The 21094-nt window shown below is 42.9% G+C and overlaps 1 protein-coding gene across 1 annotated transcript; it reads left to right on the top strand.

Moving 5' to 3' along the window:
* The first annotated feature begins 1959 nt into the window (after positions 1–1959).
* LOC133109416 (cadherin-like protein 26) lies at positions 1960–19888 on the top strand. The gene is made up of 17 exons (XM_061218740.1): positions 1960–5325; positions 8914–9036; positions 9203–9352; positions 9720–9864; positions 10283–10446; positions 11347–11478; positions 11867–12049; positions 12525–12844; positions 12940–13082; positions 14190–14414; positions 15304–15528; positions 16512–16633; positions 16906–17088; positions 17267–17353; positions 17451–17498; positions 17712–17801; positions 18218–19888. The coding sequence occupies exons 1-17, from the start codon at positions 5275–5277 to the stop codon at positions 18422–18424; spliced, it is 2598 nt and encodes an 865-aa protein (XP_061074724.1). The 5' UTR covers positions 1960–5274; the 3' UTR covers positions 18425–19888.
* The last annotated feature ends 1206 nt before the right edge of the window (positions 19889–21094 follow it).

Genomic DNA, 21094 nt, shown 5'->3' with positions numbered 1-21094 from the left:
GGGCGGGGGGGTGACAGTCCATCAGGGGAGGAGTTGGGTGGGGTGGGGCGGGGGGTTGATAGTCCATCGGGGGGGGGGGGAATTGGGCGGGGCGGGGTGGGGGGAAGTCGGGTTGTCAACCCGGTTACCGCGCCGTTCACCCCCTTCTCCTGGGGGGGTGCCCGTGCCCCGGTAGGGGGCCAGTCTATCTCGATGCAGGGCGACTCTCCTACCTCTTGCCGGCAGCTGGACCCTGTACACGACTTCGCCCAGTCTCTCGAGGACCCTGCAGGGCCCCATCCACTTGCTGTCCAGTTTGGGGCACCTGCCTTTCTTTCTCTGGGGGTTGTAAACCCAGACCAGCTCCCCGGCCGTGAAATGCTGCCCTTTGGTGTGCACGTCGTAATTTCTCTTCTGTCTCGCCCCTGCGCTCCGTAGCTGATTCCTGGCGAACTCGTGGGCACACTCCAATCGATCCTGCAGCTTCCGGGCATATTCAAGCCCCGGGGGGTCCGCCGGGAGGTCGGGCGGCCTGCCCAACATCATCTCACCCGGGGTCCTAATCTCCCTGCCAAGCATGAGAAGGGCGGGGGAGCAGGAGGTGGAGTCTTGCGTCGCAGACCGGTACGCCATCAACACCAGGGGGACATGCGCGTCCCAGTCTCGCTGGTGTTTAGCCGTCACTATGGCCAGTTGCTGTCCCAGCGTGCGGTTAAATCTTTCGACTAGTCCGTCGCTTTGCGGGTGGAGGGGTGTGGTGCGAGTCTTGTGGGAGCCAAGCTTTTCGCACATGGCCGCAAACACGCGGGATTCAAAGTTTCTGCCTTGGTCAGTGTGAATGACCTCCGGGACCCCCAGTCTGCTGAACATCCCCTCCACCAGCGCATCTACTATCGTCTCTGCTTCTTGGTCTGGCAGGCAGTATGCCTCCGGCCACTTAGTGAAGTAATCCATGGCAGTGAGGATGTAGCGGTTACCTTTCTCTGAGCGAGGAAACGGCCCGAGCACGTCAATCCCCACTCTCTCCATGGGACAGCCTGTCGGAAACTGCTGGAGTTGGCAGTGAGATGTGCCCGTGGGGCCTTTACGTGCTGTGCAGCTGTCACAGCGGCGGCAGTAGTCCCCCACGTCCCGCCCATGTTGGCCCCAGTAGAACCCCTGACGAAGGCGGCGGAGCGTTTTGCTGACCCCGAAATGACCAGATCCAGGGGCTCCGTGGACTGATTGTAGCACCGTTTCCCGCAGGGCCCTGGGCACGACCACCTGCCACAGCGTTTCCCCTGTGGCCGCGTCTTTCCACCCCCTCTGCAGTACCCCGTCACACAGACGCAGGTTAGGAAACATACTCCACAGTCCCTTTGTAGCCCTTGAACACAGGCCGATTTCTTCCAACCGGGGTTGGTGTTGTGCCGCTACCCACGTGAGCACGGATCTGATGTCAGCGTCCTCTTCCTGTTTGCGTCTCCACTCTCCAGTGTCGATAGCTGTTAGGGCCGCTGTTGCGCATCTCACTCCTTGTCGCAGCTGCTCCTCCTCCCGCACCTCTCTTCTTTCACAGTAGCGACAGCCGTCAGCGGCGCAGGGCCGGCGGGAAAGCGCGTCCGCGTTCCCATGCTGTCTACCCGCACGGTGGATCACGTTGAAGTCGTACGCCTGTAGTTCCTCGATCCAGCGTGCCAACTGACCCTCTGGCTCTCTGAAGGTCATGAGCCACTGCAAGGCGGAGTGGTCACTCCTGACTGTGAAGTGGAGGCCCCCGAGGTAATACTTGAAGTGTTCGACAGCCATGACCACGGCGAGCAGTTCCCGCCTGGTGACGCAGTAGCGGCGTTCGTGCTTATTGAGTGATCTGCTGTAGTTCGCCACCACCTTCTCCCCCTCCGAGGTCACCTGCGACAGCACCGCCCCCACGCCGACATTGCTGGCGTCCGTGTCGAGTATGAAGGGCAGGGTGGGGTCGGGGGGGTGAGGACGGGGGCCTCCATGAGGGCCTTCTTCAGCGAGGTGAATGCTCTCTGGCACTCGTCTGTCCAGATGAACTTCTCCCTGGGCCGTTGCAGCCGGAACAGGGGTGCGGCTATTGTGAAGAAGTCCCTCACAAATCTCCTGTAGTAGGAGGCTAGTCCTGTGAAACTTTTCACTTCGGAACCGGAGCTGGGGGTGGGCCAGTCTTCCACCGCCTGCACCTTTTCATGCGTGGTGCCGATGCCGCCAGAACCCAGCTTGTGCCCCAGAAATCTGACCTCCCGTCTCATGAAGCGGCATTTCTGGGGGTTTAACTTCAGACCCGCTGCAGTTACCCTCTCCAGTACGCGTCTAAGCGCCCTGAGGGCCGTCTCAAATGAGTCTCCATGGGCCAGGATGTCGTCTAGATATACGACACACTCCTGACGGGGGATCCCAGCGAGCACGTTGTCCATCAGCCTCTCGAACGTGGCGGGTGCATTGCAGAGGCCGAAGGGAAGAACTTTGAACTGCCACAGGCCCCCGTGTGTGACGAAGGCGGTTTTGGGTCTGGCATCGGGGGTGAGGGGGACCTGCCAGTATCCGCTGCGTAGATCCAACGAGGTGAACCAGGAGGACCCTGCCACCGCATCGAGGGACTCGTCGACTCGTGGAAAGGGGTAGGCGTCCCTTTTGGTCACGCCATTGAGGCGTCTGAAGTCCACGCAGAAGCGCCAGTCGTCCTTTGTCTTCTTGGGGACCATGACGATTGGAGCGGCCCAGGGGCTGGTGGAGGGTTCAATGAGTCCAGCACGCTGCATGTTCTGTAACGCCTTCTCCGCCGCTGCCTGTCGAGCCATCGGAAGACGGCGGGGTCTCATCCTGATGGGCGGGGCATCCCTTGTGTCGATGCTGTGTTGGGCTAGGTGGGTCTGGCCCACGTCATCCTCTGATAGGGAAAAACTGTCCTTAAACTCTAATAACAGCTGCCACAGCAGGCCCTGTTCAACGTGAGACAGTCCATCACAGTTCCCCTGCCACACCTCCCTCACGACCAAGACCCTCTCTCCGTCTTCTCCCCCCCCACTACCAGTCGGTGCAGCGGGTGTGGGGTGCGGTTGCGCCTCTGTGGTGGTGGGCGGGGTATGGGGCAGTATTGGGTGTCTATCCAGGATGCAGACGGAAGTCGTGTTGGCCGCTGCCTCGGTTGCCAGGACTGCAACGGTGGGGGCCGGGGAACGTTTCGGCTGGGTGGGTTGTCTAGTCATTTGCACTACGTGTCCGTCTGGGAATGTGAGTGTCCCCCTCTTGGTGCTAATCACACAGTCCAGTTTTTCGAGTACGTCCAGTCCCAATATGCAGTCTTCTAGTTCCGCTACCTATATTGGGCAGTGAAGTCTCTCCCTCCCCACCTCCACAGTCTCTAATGTCTCCCCCACCATAGGTGCCCGGTCCCCAGTGACTGTCTGTAATCTCACCGTGGTGGGTAAGACTGTGGTCCCGCTCCCCACCGCGTCGGGTCTCACCAGGGTGGCTGATGAACCCGTGTCAACCAGTGCGGAGCAGCATATCACCGCAAATGTCACCGGGGCGTACCAGCAGTTTCCTGTCCCCGTCCGGCCCAGCATAACGACTTGCACCTGCTGGCCGCCCTCACCCTCCCCTGTTTGCAATGTCCCCACCTGATCGTGTTGTGTTGTCTCCCCGCCTGTGCAGGGTCGGGACGCCGCCCCGGGGAGTCGCACCGTCCCGGTTATGCGTTCCCCATCCCGTTTCCCGGTTTCTCAGCCGTGTTGGGGCACTCTCTGGCCAGGTGGCCGGGCTTTCCACATGCCCGTCCATGGCCGCTGTTGCCCACTCAGCGAGAAAGGCTCCCCAGAAAGGCACATTGCAAGCTGGAGGGCCTTAGCTTCATTGGACCAATTGTTAGCCCGGGATAACAGTTCAAATTGTGCATGAAAAGCCTCCCAATCAGCCTTGCCATCGTACCTGGGGGTCTTCACTGAGAGAGGAGCCACGTTGACGTTATCGCTCCCCGCGGCCAGCGGCCCCCTGCGCGCCGCACGTCCGTCCATACTGTGGGCAGCCGGTTTAAACCCGGCCTCAGCAGCCATTTGAGCGGTCATTCTCCTCACCCGCTCTCTGCGCTCTGCCTCCTTGGCAGTTTCGTGTCGGCTCCGCTCACTGTGTTCCGCCTGCCAGGCAGCCGTGTATCGACCCCACGCGCTGTTTTCCTCCTCCCGCTTGATCTTGTTCACCTCGCCGGGCAGCATGACTCCGTTTGGGAGGTTTGGAGTGCGTTAGGTTAGCTTAGCGTTAGCGGTGTAGGCGTACTTCCCTCGTAGCTTCGTCTCTTTCTTTCTTATTATTTATTTTTACTTCTGACACCAGTGTAGCATGTCACAAACCAGACAGAGGGGTTCTCGTTACCGCACTTTAATCTCCTTAATCACTAGGCACATTTCCAAAACAAGAACAGTTCACAACCAGCTCAAAACACACGAGTCTCACTCACGCTTCCTCGTGGCCCCTCCCCTTCCTCCCCCAGACCCCAAAACAATCCCTCCCTCATCAACGTCATCAACAGTCTCTTAAAGTAACAGTAACAGCTACTAACCAGAACTCAGTCCGTTACAGTATTTTTATTGTTTGCTTCTCGCGAGTGTTACTTCAAGTATGTTCAGATTGAAGTATTGCTGTTTCTTTACATTAGTTTTGGTGACGGCAAACTACAGGAATGTTTGACATTAATTGTCAAAGTTATTGCTATTTAAATCTGAGTTAATATCTGGTAATTCGGTATTTCTTCAGTTTTGATACAAATTTTTGTTCAAGCTTCATAAATAGTCTATCTTCAGTTTTTAAGTTGTATCACAAAATACATATTGCTTCCTTCATTTCTGTATGTGTGCCTGTGTGCCATTTGCCAATCAGACTTAATCGTGTTTAATTGTGTTTACAGTAACTCTACCCCGGAGTTTACAATTCTTTAATTTCCATTTTCCCACTGCAGTATCGTTATTGAAAAATTAAATCTTTCTTTTTTCTTGACCGTTGACATTTTTAAAATGTTTTTAACTGCTGTAAGGATGTATGTATCCACTATGCCAGTTTCTCAGTGTATTTCTCAATGCATTTTTTCACTGGGGCTGGAGGAGGTGGTTTCAGCTCTCTCTCTCTCGCTCTCTCTCTCTCTCTTTCTCTCTCTCTCTCTCTCTCTCTCTCTCTCTCTCTCTTATACACAGGCACACAAGCACAAACACATATTCACTTTTACAGACAGGCTCACCACCATCAGGTCTAAGGCTGTAGCAACTACTTGGATTCAACAGGGAGTACAACATTTTCGCCATGTTTGGCTGCTACATGAAGTCTGCCATTATATTCCTTGTTGTGACACTGGTAAGTCTGCTTTTACAGTACAAGGAAATGAAACAAATACAACATACTTTCAATTTGAGGGACACGTATTTCCATAACGACGATTTATTCTGAGACATTTAATGTGTAAACGTTTTTTTATTACTAACTGTACAATGTTCAGTGTGAAATGAACTGTCAGTGCTTTAATTGTAAGAGGGTACCTGTGAACAGTGGTCCCGCTAGAATAAATCATAATCTGTGAACTATTGTTACCTGTCATTAAGTTCGTTTTAATGCTCACCTATCTTATATCGTTTGCGTTGCATTTTTATCTTTGCCGACTCAAAGAGCCGCGGTTTATTGGCGGCACTGGGCCTACAAGCTGACAGCTCATGAATGAAAGCTCAAATATGTAGTAGATCAGGAGGCCTATCATTCACGATATATAGTTAATTAATCAGTATTTCATTAATTAAAACAAAGTGAACTTCTTTATTGAAAAACACGTTTTCATTCACAGCGATTAATTACCTTTAAATCAAAGTATACAGAAGATGTTTATTTAAAAAAGCATTGATGCTAATTGCATGCCCTTATTCTAACGTTACTAAAAAAAAGTGACACAACAGAGAAATGCAACACCGGTCATTCACCAAAATAACACAATACTGTATATAGTTAATTAAAACAAAGTGAACTTGTTTATTAAAAAAACGCGTAGGATCCATTCACTGTTGAAAGTTGGGAGCGATCAATTGCCTTTAAATCAAAGTGCAGAGTAGGCACTTTATTTATATGACACTAGCACTGACTTTTCAGTTGTGTCATTTAAGATAGAGTTTGTCTTTGACAGGCTATGTGGACATAGCGGGAAAATTTATGTGCATTCAGTAAACAGAACTATGTAAAAGTTCTAATTGAAAGACCGCAGCTCCGACTCTAATAAAAACACCATTTCGTATTCCTGAACCTTTCTCCTTTCTCGCTTCTCGCATCTTCTTGAAGTGCTCACTAGCAAGACCATAATTAAAATCATCCAGTCGGGCTGTCGCTGAGGCTAGGTATGATATTTTGCGTCCTGGCTTCTACCTCGACCTCCTCAATGGGTCGTTTTAAACTTCTGTTACTAAACAAACTTGATATGCTTGATACACTATCTTATTGATGATTGCTTTTACAAAACAGACTACCTATCTAACGCACAACCTAGGCCTACCGCGAACACAGGCTACCTAGGCTACGTCCCATTCGTTCACTTCACCCTCCTTAACTCCACTCCCCCAGTACCACTCCTTCACTCCAGCGGGAAAATGTAGAGCAAAGGAGTGAACGAGGGTGAGTGAAGACAATTGGGACAACCTTTTCGGCTTCGCCGTAATGAAATTCGACATCCTGTGTTCGGCAGCCTGATTAATATGTAACCAACATTGGATCAAAGTAAAAATCTATACAAACATGACTATTTACTGTAATCCCAGAATCTCAATGTGCCCGATCTTAACACCTTGCACTGTAACATTTTATGTTCTTGGCTATTGTAAGTTGCATATCAGCTAATTCAGAAACATTGGAAAACGATTACTCGAACTGGCATTTCGAGTAATCGTTTTCCAATGTTCAGTGTTCACATTGAAAAACAATTATTTCCCATTGCAACATCTGTAACACATCTATTTTTAATATATATGTAATTTGGAAACAGTTGGTTGAATAAATTAATCCATCCATGTTTACGTAGGCTTCTGAAATAATGGTAGCTGCCGTGCTTATTTAAAGTCACGCTGGTTTTATGTACAAACAAATATATAAACCTGCTTCCCTTTTTTAAATTACAAAATTTGTTTGTAGGATATCAGCCACAAAAACAAACTGACATTTCCCAATCCTGGTAGGATGATATGCGTGATAATAACGACACACAAATTTGGCAAAATATTTGGCGTAATTGGAAGAATTCAAGTTCCCTGCCATCTCCGCTTCCTGGAACTGGACAGTGCCAGATTTTGTGGGTTGGGTTCTCATAGTATGTGGGCGTGAGCATGATGAAGTCACCCAGAAACATGAAAAGACTTCCGCTGAAATGTACATCGTTGGGCACTATGGCGGGGGAGTGTAGGAGGGAGGGGTTTAAACCCTTTGGTTCGTCTACTTCGAAAATGGGACAGTGGAGGCAAGGAGCTTGGAGAGCAGGGGGTGGAGGAGTTAAAGACTATAAGGAGGTAAAGCGGAAGTCCCGCGGAATGGCTTTTCCGATATACTGCTAAGTGCTATGCTAGCGGATTTCATCATAGATGGCAACAACAATAACTTCACATAAGCAATTGAAGCAATAAATCGTTCCACAAACACAAAATTACAAGTCTCCAGATCATCTGCAAATTATGGCTATGTAGCTTTTCATTGCTTTTTTTTTTCTTAGTTAGCTCGGGGGACCAACACATTCGTGCCAATGGGTTTTTTCCCCCCAAATATTACGAATATTGATTAAATTTTAATTTATTTTTAGTTTTTAACTATTCTCTGCTCTTTATAGATATATTTTTGATATTTGAAACTATTCATTTCATTATTTTTGATAGCAGAATTTGTTTTATTACACATTATGACCAACAAAAGGAGATACTGGCATCGTTTACCAATACATGCAATGTTTTCTCAAAAGACTTCAGGATTATTTGCAGGTTATGGCTGAGTTAATATGTTATTGATGGTCATGTTTTTATAGTTAACATTGCATACAATGTCAACAGTGACTGTTCATGAATTTTAATGACTGATCTGTTTTCATTGTGAAAGCAAATATTCCCTTCCAGGCCTTATGATGACAGTATGATTTTTTTCCAGAACAATCACCTCTGTATTTGCAGCTCTGAGAAGCAGTAAGCAGTTTTGGCTTGCGCAATAAAATGTGTGAGAAGGCAAATGTGTTTCAGCAGGCACGGATTTGGATATATGCCAGACAGCTTTTTGTTGCATATCAAAAAAAAAAAAATGTTATAAAAGTATGGAAATATTTGAAAATATCTACATTTTAGGACATAAGATTAAAAAGCTATATAAAATACAAAGCTCAGGCTTGAATGTTATTTTTCTTGGTATTTGTGGCACAGTCGTCATCCTGTGACACAGGATGTGTGATTCACTGTAGTGAATTTTAGTGTCACTGCTTCTTAGGACTTCTAAAGAGTGCACAGGTGACTTTTTGGACAGGTGGGGGAGGTGTAGAATTAGGAAAAATGCAATTAATTTCAATCAGATAAAAGCTTACATTAACTGTCAATTCACATTGAGACTGGTGTTCAATCAATATTTGATTTAACTTGCAAGTATTTTCTTCATAAAGAGTTTCGAAAGTTTTAGTGGCTGTGACTGCTTTAGTGAAAAGGTGTAATACTTAAAATATGTTTTATGTCCTGTAAGTCCTGTATTTCCTTTTCATTTTTTGTCAAGTTAAAGACGAAAGTTGACGGAACCCCAGCCTAGCAGGCTGAAAAAGCTGCTGTTATAGCTTCACTGGAACCGTTTTCCATCAGGAAGCAAGAAATGATACAAATAGCAGGTGGTATCAGAAGGTGGATGAGGCAATAGGATCTCTGTATGACAATAACAAAATAATTACTTCTCCAGCACCTGTGCATGGTCGCCCCATCCTCTCCCGTGAATAAAATACGTCAGAAAAGAGCCTGGATCATAGACTCATTCAGCATTGAAGAGGAACATCCTGGACCTTTCCCATATGTGCTTGGAAATGTAAGCATTGCATAATTGCTGCCTAATTATAATCACTGCATAATTTGTTGCATAATTATTTTCAATTTGATTCATTATATTGCTGTGAAGAATAAAATATGTTGTGGGGAGTGTGTATGTGCACATATGTGCACACAGACTCATATGACTCCACACTGTATCTCAGGTCCATGTGGATCGTGACTACCGGGTGAGATTCAAACTCCATGGAAATGGTGTTGATGAAGATCCTAAGGAAGTCCTCAGTATAGACCCAGACACTGGAGTCATTTATGTCCTGGGGAAACTTGACTATGAGAAGTACCAAGTCTTGAAGGTAAGAAAAAAGACATCACAAGCTGTTTGTTCACTCCAACCAATAACAACTGATATAGCTGATGGCTGCCTGGAATGTCAGTGAAAGGAAAGTGTATAGTGATTAATCACACCCCAACCCCATTGTATAATGCCAACTGTGTCTAAGTTATGGTAGTACATGGTATCTACAAAACCTAGTTTATAAGCCCAGCCATTACTAAGTCGTTTTGAGCCTTTAAAAAGACATGCTATTTAAAATGACTCAGGATTTCTCTCTCTAACAATCGGTATGGCACACTATGTTTTCAAGTGGTAGAATTTTCAAGTTTGTCACCTCAGTGGATGTAATGAAAACAATGTGCCCCTCTCCTGAAATGTGCTTGCAGCTGAAATTTGAAGCCAGAAATGTGTCTAATCAGCAACTGGACACAAGGCTAGGAGTGGAGATTACAATAAAGGACGTGAATGACCAAGCACCTACATTTCGGGAACAACTGTATGAAATTTCCATTGAAGAATCAATGCATCAAGGTAACTAATAATAGTTCAAATCAACATCAAATGTAATCATTTTTATTGTAAATGGGTGGACACTTTATATCAAGTGTAATAAAGCCTTCTCAAGGCATACACAAGACCTTCATGATTATATTTTGCATTATATATTTTCGAAAGCATTCATGGTCAAGCAAGCATGTGGATGCATTTCTCGGACTGCTAGCTGCCAAAATGCACATCATTTTGAATAAAGTAAGAAATTTAAGACGTGATCATGAAGGCGATGTGCATCTTTCATAGCAAATGTATTAGGTTACTTTTAATATCAAGTATATCTGTAAATTGTTACAGTATTACATTGCAACACATTGCCCTTAGTTTATTGACATAATGATAGATTGCATGTATATGTATGTTGTATTAACACAGTCTTTTTATAACCTGCACACAGGAACAAATGTAATTACTATGTTGGCCACAGATGATGACAGAGCAGGTTCCTTAAATGCAACAGTTCGATACAGTATAAAATCTGTGACCCCCAGCACACCTGATTCAGAATTCTTTATTGAAAAGAATGGCAGAATAACTTTCAAAGGATGTCTGGACTATGAGGTGAGGAAGAGTGTGTGTACTTAAGGAACTGTGTGTACTTAAGAGCCAGTTGAACATCTTTTGTTAATGGGACTATCCTTCATTTTTTGAACCTGTTCAAAATGCTGAGAATTCCGGTCTTTGCTCTGGCGAAAATAAACAATGAAATTGCACATACTGCAATACTGCAGCATCTATCTGTAAATTGATCTCTCACTTTCTTCTGTGGCATTACTTGTTCTTTAAGAGCGTTAGAATTAGCTTTAGTCATTCTGAAGTCAAATACTTCACAACATGTACTTATATTATCTCTACTGTGCACTCTTGTCTTGAAGGGTTTTACAAAGAACTGGAAAAGAAAATGGTTTCTTGTTTTCATAATGAAATAAAGATGATAACTGTTCCGTTCTTGATCGTAGCTGTCTTCTGTAAATCCCTCCTTCCTTGTCTCAAAGTTACGCATCTGGCAAGGTGTCAATCAAATCTTGATATATTCACTGTTCACAAATTGACAAGTAACACGGGTGATCTTACTTGCAAATATCTTATCTTATATTTGGGTCTGCCTACTGGTTGCAGAGGGTCCCCTTCAGAAAATGTACTTGCTATGTACTTTTACTCATTTAAACACATGTACAGTTTAGACTAATTCATGTTTCTTTCCCCTTTAAAAATAATTTTTTTTCCCCAACATTTCACTGGAAATATGACTGCAGATATGCCTGGTCACTTGTGTACTGTAGCCTTAGACATCCATAAAGAGCATTACAATTTCTTTAGTCATTCAGAAGTTAAATACTAGTGAACATGCACTATTTTTTTTAATGATCATATTTGCTATTAAAATTCAAGATGCACTTTTCATTTACTTTTGATGTACATGTTTACAATTTCATCATGTGAATCTATTTTTCTATTCAGAAAGCCAATAAATATACCATTGTGGTTGAAGCAAAGGATCTTGGGGAGAAGGTTCAACTGTCAAGCTCAACCACTGTCATCGTTAATGTTCTGGACAAAAACAACCACATGCCTGTCTTTGCTGGTCGCACAGTAAGCCCCTTGTAATACAGTCCAGTTATCTGTACTAGAAATATTATACAATGTATACATAACTGCATTACACATAGTTAGAAATGCATTAGTCAAGAACCAATGTAAGAAAATGCTTTTTTAAGCATAATGCTTGCATGGTCACTCTTCAAATTGTCTATTTTCATGCCAACCATTGATTTGTATTACATTTTTCTATAAAGCACAGACTCCCAATAATATAAAGCCTATACTATAATATATAAAGACTATATATTACATTTGCAGACCTGAACCTAATCTACATTGGTCTTCAAAGTTTAATTAAATTAAAGTATTGCTTTTTAACACCATTTTTCAAAGCTGAAAACAAATGCTGATTGAGACCTGACTAGTCTACATATTTCAGGGGGTAGATCGAGTGATGGAGAGGGCATCTGGGATGACTCTTTTCAGAATACATGTCACAGATAAAGACACGAAGGGAACTGCCGCATGGAGAGTGAAATACACAATAAAGGGAGACAAGCATGCAAACTTTCAGATTGAAACTGACCCAGAAAACAATGACGGAATCCTGTCAGTCGTAAAGGTAAGATCTTATTTCAGTCACAATGCTATATTGTTTTCATTGCTAGAATTTCAATCTACAGTTTCTGAGGTTCTGTCACTGTGAATGGTTGAGCAATTATCTAATAACCAAACAATGCCATTATTTCCTGGAGGCATCATCTTCTCATTATTTCATTAACTTTTTTTGTTTTTGTTTTCATTTAGCCGCTGAGTAGTTTGCATTGTAAAAGGTTGGTAAATGGCCTGATATAAAATACACAGATACATTTGGAAGTCAGATCACAAAAGGCTTTGACTTTGACTTTGAATTTTATTGTATTCACAAAAGCAGATGACAAAGCTCAAGCAATCAGTGTCAGTATGATACCAAATGAAAATGTTTGATTAGTGACTACATAAGGCTTACCCCCTACTGTCTGTGTGCCCCATAACCAATGTTATAACATTTGATATTTTACTCTGACTTTTTATCCACCTGGGACATTACTGTGCAGCCTCTGGACTATGAGGAGGACTCAGAGAGACAGCTGACCATCACCGCAGAGAATGAGGACCCATACTTCTCCTGCCAGCTCAAGAGGAAGAGTTCTGGCACTCTCTGGAAGGTGACTAATGTTGATGGCGATCCAGGAAGAGGAGGCACGCCGGTTCTTGTGTCTCAGGACGTCACCATTCTTGTGGATGATGTCAACGACCCCCCAGAATTTAGTTACTCCACCAGGACGGCCTTGGTAGATGAAGATGAAGGGATTGGACACCTCTTGGAGACATTCACCGCCAAGGACTCAGATGGAAAATCTGCCGATGACATTGAGTGAGACTATTATTAAGGTGCCATTTTAGTCATTCTCTTAATCATGCTGGTAGAAAGCAAAATATAGACAATTTGTTTTAATTTCACCATCACAGGTATGTGGTAGGCGATGACCCTGCTAACTGGGTGAGAGTGGATCCCAAAACTGGTGCAGTTACAACAGCTAATGTACTGGATAGAGAATCAGAGCATGTGGTGAATGGCACCTACATCATTACCTTATATGCAATTGATAGAGGTAAGACTTATTATTTAAGTTTCTAAGATGCCTCTGCTAAGATGACATTTTCCTGTTAGTTTTCACACCATAGATAGATCATTTACTTTAGGTGTAGGAAAAGGCGAGCATTGCTAGGTTGATTCTCGCCATTATGTTATGTTAATTTCAACATGATTTGGGTGCTATTGTTGTCATTTATAAGTGTAGTGTATCTGGACCCAAATCTGGGCTCCTCTGAAATCTCTGTGTTATATCATTCACTATCAAATCTCCAGCACAGTAAACTGGTCAGATATTGTTGTTTCTAAGAGAGATTGAATTATCCTGTAATGCACATTGATCACAGTAGATGGCAGAACAGCAATTTTGGAACATTATGTAAAAAAAGTCAGTTTGGCACCAAGACAAATAAAATATATTTTGCTCTGGTGGTGTTGCTTGGGGCGGCACGGATGGTGCAGTGGGTAGCTCTGCCGCCTCACAGCAAGGAGGTCCTGGGTTTGAATCCCTGTCGGCCGGGGCCTCTCTGTGCGGAGTTTGCATGTTCTCCCCATGTTCGCGTGGGTTTCCTCCCACAGTCCAAAGACATGCAGGTTAGGCTGATTGGAGAGTCTAAATTGCCCGTAGGTGTGAGTGAATGGTGTGTGTGCCCTGTGATGGACTGGTGACCTGTCCAGGGTGTATTCCTGCCTTTCGCCCAATGTATGCTGGGATAGGCTCCAGCCCCCCTGCTACCTTGTTCAGGATAAGCGGGTTCAGATAATGGATGGATGGATGGATGGATGGATGGTGTTGCTTGGTGATTGTCCTGTAATATGTAGGCAATAGCCAATATGGATAGGAAAAAGGAGGATTGCGCTTGGTATAGCTCTTTATCTATGTTGGGGAAAAAGGCAACAAAATGAATTTCTCATTTTCCATGTCATGTTGTTGTGTTGTGTCACGCGGTTTGGAATTCCCTTGAATATAACAGTAAAAATGTTTTATCATTTTAAACTTCAACAGCCATTGCTATCGATTGCATTCTTTGCCATCCTTATAAAATGCTCTTCCATCTACCGTCATCCATGTGAACCCAGGACAAGTGTTCTACTTAACATTGTTGACTCACTCTGCGTCAAACAGGTGAACCTCAAATGACTGCTACAGCAACACTCACACTCCACGTGGCAGACAAGAATGACAACTTGCCCCAGCTGCAGTTGAACACAATGTCCATATGCCTGTCGGATGAAAACACTATGACTAACATCACTGCCTATGATGATGATGGCGATCCTTATGGTGGCCCCTTTCGATTTGAGCTGCTTGGTGATGAAGAAAACAGATGGAGTCTTGATACCAACTATGGTATAATAATAATAATAATAATAATAATAATAATAATAATAATAATTTATTCATTAATTCATTTACAAGCACTCATTGGATTTTTTTGTATTTCTGCTTTTCTAGCTGTCATGGTGTTTGATTTTCATATGAAATGCACTTTTGTTAGCTGTTGCATGTGAGATAGAGGTTGATGGACAAGAAGAAGCCACTCTTTCCTCTTTTTGTGGAAAAGAAATTTGTTACACCAGCCCAGCACACTGGTGGTACTATGCTCTAGAACAGATGCTACTCAACCCCTTGTCCTGCGGGCCGCAGGGTCTGCAGGTATTTGCTGCTACCGTGCCCTACACCACCTGATTTCACTAATTATTTTACCTGCTTGGTTCAGATAATAAGCTAATTTGTGAAATCATGTGGGGTAGCGCACAGTAGGAGCAAACATTGTGGCCTGTAGGGCGAGGAGTTGAGTAGCGCTACTCGAGAAGGTGCCAGCATTTAGAAGAGACATTAAGCCAATGATGTGTCACTAATCATTAAAGCTGCCATGAAACTTTTGAGAGTTGGCTTGTTAACCTCAAATGCCCTGGACAAATTCCCACAAAAACTGGGTCTGTACACCTGGCCATCTATTGATCCCCCCAACACCTGATTGGCTGAACAATGTCTGGCATTCCCTGACTCCTCTGATCACTGCCAATGAAGTTAAATGAACAGCTGTTTTATGACAATATGTTTATCAACCATAACCTGGTAATGTCCTTGAACACCTCTGTTATAATCATTTAAGTAAAATCAGATTGTTTCATTTATTATTTGGTTGAAGGGCCAATAGCTATTTGGTTAATTTGGGCTATTTTGTTAATTGAATGATGTTTTGCCCCTAAGCAGACTTTCTCCTTTTCCAAAGGGTACACGGTGAATCTGATAAAAAAGAGCAGCGTTTACGCTGGATTTCACCAGCTGCAGTTGAAGATCTATGACCGGCAAGAACAGTTCTCTGTGCACAACATCTCCATCGCCACGTGTGACTGCTCCGTCAGGCCTGACTGCTGGGACCGGGGAGCCTCCTCCAGCTCCCAGATCAATGGTGCCGGAATTGGGATCATACTCCTCGCCTTGCTAGCGCTACTGGGTACGAGACCACCCTGACCTCTCTGGATTATGAGTATGCTAGCATACAGGGGCCGTGCTCCTGAGGGTAGTAGCTCATTCTGGCATTGCAGTTATGGACCATGTAGCCCCAGCCAGACTGAATCCAGGTCACGCTTGTGCCAGCTGTGGCCAGGAGCTCCAGTTCTCAGCAGCTGTAGGGTAGGGTAGTAGTTGGGTGCCTTGTTTCTGACCACACACCTCCTAGTCCTAGCTAGCTGGCAAAGTACAGCCCCCATCAGAACCAACTGCTTGATAACACCAGTTGCTCATGCCTGACTTGCATGAAATCTTGCCAGTAACAATAATAGGATTGTAATGGTATTATTACATAGACATACACTTGAATGCAACCAGCAAAGTTACAGGGCTTGACTCAATTATCCCTTTACTTAAATAAGTATTGGTAGTACTTTTTAATGCGTATTTGTTCAACACAATTTTGGCAAGTTCAGTGGTCGGCAAAATGAAAGACAAAAATAATGTACTCAATTACTCAATCACTTTCATATTTTTTATAATCACAAATGACACATTTTGGATTTGTGTTATGACACAAACTTACAATGCCAATTATTCAGCTTATGCTGAATATTGACATTTGAAATGATGATTGGATAGCATAGAAAAACATATTGATATAGTTTTTGTTGTGAACAATGACTATGTGTGTCTGTTAACTAAAGGGCGCTTTCATACCTATAGTTCGATTGATTTGGTCCAAACCAAATACAAAGTTGCATTTTTTTGTTTGGTAAAGGCAGGTGTGAAAGCACCCTTAACCATGTTAAAAAGTCCTTTGTTTGACATTAAATTAATCTGACATACTGTAGCATTACAGCATGTATGATACTGGATTAAATTTATGTTTGCTGTTTACTGAAATCTTACAAATGAGCGCCCTGGTTCTTGGTGGAAATGCAAAGCCTTTCTCCCAAATGATGTTCTTGCATGCTTGGATTTAAGGGATCCTGCTTCTGGCCTTTCTCTTAACCTGTGGGAGGGAGAAGTTTGAGCTCCCAATTTTCTCTGATACCGGTGATGGGCTCCTCCCCTCCAATATAGAAACACCAGGAACTGACTGCAAGGTACATCTCTTATCAACTTTCAATCAAAAACATGCTCTTTTTCAATCAATATTAGTCATTGACTGATTAGTCATTTTCATTAACTTAATTAATTAATGAAAGCATTACTTTTTTGTGGAACTTGTTTTGGTATTCAATGAAATGGAAACTTTTCGCTAGAAAAAGTGGATAAAGCACTGTGCTGTTCATTTGAAATTGCGTGCTTCGCCTTGGTCTGCTTAAATTGCCTTGATTTAGTATTGAAATATATACACACACTCTTTATCTTTAAGATGCCAGAGACACCTAAAATAGTCAAAGTAGCCAAAGTGGACCAGCAGCAAACAGCAGCAGCAGCAGCAGCAGCAACAGCAACAGCAACAGCAACAGCAACAGCAGCAGCAGCAACAGCAACAGCAGCTCAAGGTTTCTACGGTGCACAAAATGGTACAGTTACTAACTCATCCAATCATCAGGTAAACAACCTCTGAAAATGCCAACAACCAATAATATTAAATAGCCACCAATGCAATGTACAATGTAATAACAGTACAAGTACTAAACCTGAGAGCACAATTAAATAAGATTTTATGAATATACTTCCAATGACTAACTTACTGTAATAAAATAAAAGATGATCTAATCTTTTCTTAGGTTACAAATCAAATACAAGCTTATCAAGAATGGTACCAAAGGGAGGCACAAAGCTACCATCAACATCACAGTAATTCAGCGTACAAGGTACAGTTTTCATCTGCAAGTTTATTCCCAGCCTGTTTTTCACTGAAACACTGACAGTCAGATGATTAATTGTGTTGCTTTTTATACTGAATTTTAGACCATGACCTTGCAGCAGTCACTGGGACATAGGACTGACCGATATAAGGTATGTGGAACTTAAATGTGTAAACCTACACATAATAAAATAGATGTTCTCTGTAGTGCCTTTGACCTGACCTACCTTATTCAGTGTAAATACTACACTGAGAGGTACATTTTCTGACTGATATTCATTCTTTAAATTATAGTTAAGAAGTATCAGAGTGTATGTAATATCACAAAATATACTTTTAGAGTTTTCCCTTTTTATCTTCGGCAGACATCGATGCTGAGTGGACACCATTCGATGTCCTCCAAGGGTGGTTCTGTTTTCATGGGGAAAGAAGCTCTCTTCTCATTGGTCTCTCAGGTACTTTCTGATTTATGGTTATACATTTTAAACCATTAACACATTAATCAGGCTTGACACAGACAGTTAAAAGTGTTTGGATTCTTGGCGTATGAATGCACTCAATTCCATTCTGCACCTGAACGCCTGGTTTTTCCGTGGCTGACATGGTCTGAACATGTCTGTTTTTTCATTGATCAATCAAGTGCTGAGTAACATCAAAAGCCTGCACACCCTGCGGCTCTCCAGCACCAAGAGTGAGGATCACTGACAAATGGCAGAATCAGGCAGTTATTATTGAATTAATGTATGAGTCCCTTACTGAGACCACCCCTACTGAGACTGTCAATCAAGGTATTATGAAGATCATATGTGAATGTCTGCAACAGAAATAAAATAAATGAAATCTCATGTTGACTCTTTTTGTCCTCTTCCAGAGACTGTCGTCAATCCAAGCAGTTGAAGAGGCGCTGTGTGATTATGACCCCAAAGTGTACACATATGAAGAAAGTTCCATGGCTAACTCAGAGCTGGATCGCATCTCCATTGAGGACGGCAGTTTTGTACCAGATGACCTCCTGTACCTGGGTCCCAGATTTCACAGACTGGCCACAATATGCAATCCCACACCAGAACAGCCTTAGATAGGAGTTGCAGGTACTGTATGTGGTCAGCCCTGCTCATCAAGGGCAGACATCTGCACAGAGTGAGAGACAACCGCTTCTCCAACACTACAAGAAATGGCCTTTGTAATGTTCAACTTTTGGGGATAATAGAGTAATATCATTTCCAGACCTTACTAATCTTTTTGTAATTTCATACAATTATGCTTATAGTTCAACTGATTAACAGTTTTTTCTTTTGTCTTTTATCGCTGATATGTTTGGTAAGTATTTCATGCTTGAGGACTGAGTTCTTATGAAGATTGTTCATTTGTAATTTGATTTATTGAATGTAACTGTATCATAGGGGATGTTTGTCTTTACCGATGTACTCATTATCTCTTAAATGTGATAGGTTTTTATTATGGCTTTTTCCTATACCAAGGTTGACAGCTGATTCATTATTACTGGTTTGCTGTGAGACACAAAATCCAGCCTGGATGACCATTCATTTTTACTTTTTCCTAAACTATTATAAACTCAACACATTCTGATATTTGGTGATCCAGTTTTACAATAATTTGTTTTCTCAGTGAATATGCCAGTTCTTTGGGGGGGGGGGGCAAACTTTCCCTGAACAAAAATGAGAGCATTATTGCCTGAGATGTGATATATGGCTTTGGCTTCTTTGGTAGACAGGTGACAACATGTTAGATTTTGATATTGATACTGAAATCAACCTGAAAACCCAGTTTTATACTTCAAAAGACTTGTTAGGTAGAGTATGTCATTGCTTGTAGATTGCTTTTGAACACAGAGAATAATTAATGCATACATATCTCAATTTCCATATTTAAAACCATCAGTCAGGGCAGAGTATCTATGTTTTATTTTTCTAACACCAGGACAGCAAAGGGATGTGTAGTGCACAGTACATTATACATACAAGATCAAGCTACAGGAAACCAGAAAAAAAATACAATTCTTGCTTACTTGTTTACAGATGTAGTCACAGGGTAAAATGTCTAATTGTTCATGTAAGTCTTATAGACTGTCGAATGAGTCTCATTGACACCATATGTGCTCTGTAAGAGTTGAATTAATGCTGAACATTTTACTGTGCTCTACTGAGTGAATAGGGTGAAATGATTATGATTGTTTATGAAACAGTGCTCAGTTTTACATTTCTGTTCCACACTCTGTCATACTGTGTTTGAATTTATGTTGCCACCCATTCTTATCTTAAAACAGCTTGACTCTCAGCTTCTCACATTGTTCTGTAGCTGGTGCTGGAAGAAACCCTTTTTTTAAATTGTATATGCCCCTGAGCTTTCTATGTAAACTGGAAATCTTACTATCTTACTTATGATGTTGGACTTGGCTCCAATGCATTTCTCAGGGTTCTATGCAACCAATGTATTAAGTTGTGGGAAATTTTCTGTGAAACACAAACAAGATATAAATTTTAATCCGTAAATCAACACATTAAATCTGTACCTGACATTGTCCCTGATTTCTCTGTTGATTAATACTACTGTTAGTTCAACTAATCATGATGTGGATTTACAATAGTGATTTTACAGCATGTAGAGTATGTAGAAGCTGGTGTGTGTACTACCCTAGAGATTTCTTTAAAGACAGTCACACTAAATACAGTAAATGTGCAATAAAATGAACTGCAAATTAATGTCAGGCTTAAGGAACTGTATTGTGGCCTAAAATTACTTGCTCATTCACAAATTTACTGTGAAATCCCTTCACCACAGAAAAAGCTAAAGAACTCTCAAATCAGAGGGATGTTGACCTAAATAAATCAGGTCATGAGAGGAAAGGGCAATAATCTGAAACTTTTAAACAGCTGAAACATTGGAGTTCTAGGAAGAGGATGCAAATGCATGTTGTTCCCAAATACAGCCAGGAAAAAACTCCAGGATTACAGTTCAAGAACAGCAGAGTTTAGTTGCATTTTGGGGTTACCAAGTCTCAAAATCGATTATAATACATCACCTCCATGCTAACAGCCTCTTCAGAATGGTTGCACCAAGTAGTCACTTACAGAGAGCTGCCGAAATTTAAGTGTCTGGATGAGAGGAACATGTATAGTTTTGGCCATGTACTGTACACCATTGGAATGTTTGGTGACAAGAGAAGAATGCATACAAGGAAAAACACCTCGTATCTACCATCAAATGATCAAGGATCAATGAATCTGGATCAAGATGCATTGGGGCTGTTTTGGTGCCAGTTTGGTAAAATCACAGCTTGGAAAAATCTAAAGGGAAATGCTTGCTGAGACATGGCTACCTTCCTGAGAGACAATGACCCAAACTTAGAAATCAACAGAATACAGACATACATGTGAAAATAGGTCTCTGGAAAAAAATCCTATCAAAACCTATTCTCAGAATTGAAGAGGGCTGTCCATACGTGCAAATAAGGATTTTGAAAGGTTCTGCATTGATGAATGGTTCAAGGTCCCTTTAAATGTGCTTTACAGCATTTTCAAACATTGTAGTAAAATTCTTAGCCCCGCTATCCTTATAAGAGGGGGCTGTACCACGACAAATCACAAAGGCACCAGATTATCCAAAATGTGTTGTTTTACTTGATTTCAATTGACTATAATTAAAGTACAATATTTCCCACATAACCGCATAATGTAATGAGCAATGGTGCTGTTTTCTACAGTATTCTTGTGAATCTTTATAAAGG

Source organism: Conger conger, chromosome 14 (genome assembly GCF_963514075.1).
Source record: "Conger conger chromosome 14, fConCon1.1, whole genome shotgun sequence".
Lineage (NCBI taxonomy): Eukaryota > Metazoa > Chordata > Actinopteri > Anguilliformes > Congridae > Conger > Conger conger.
This window is presented reverse-complemented; position numbering and strand designations above follow the sequence as displayed.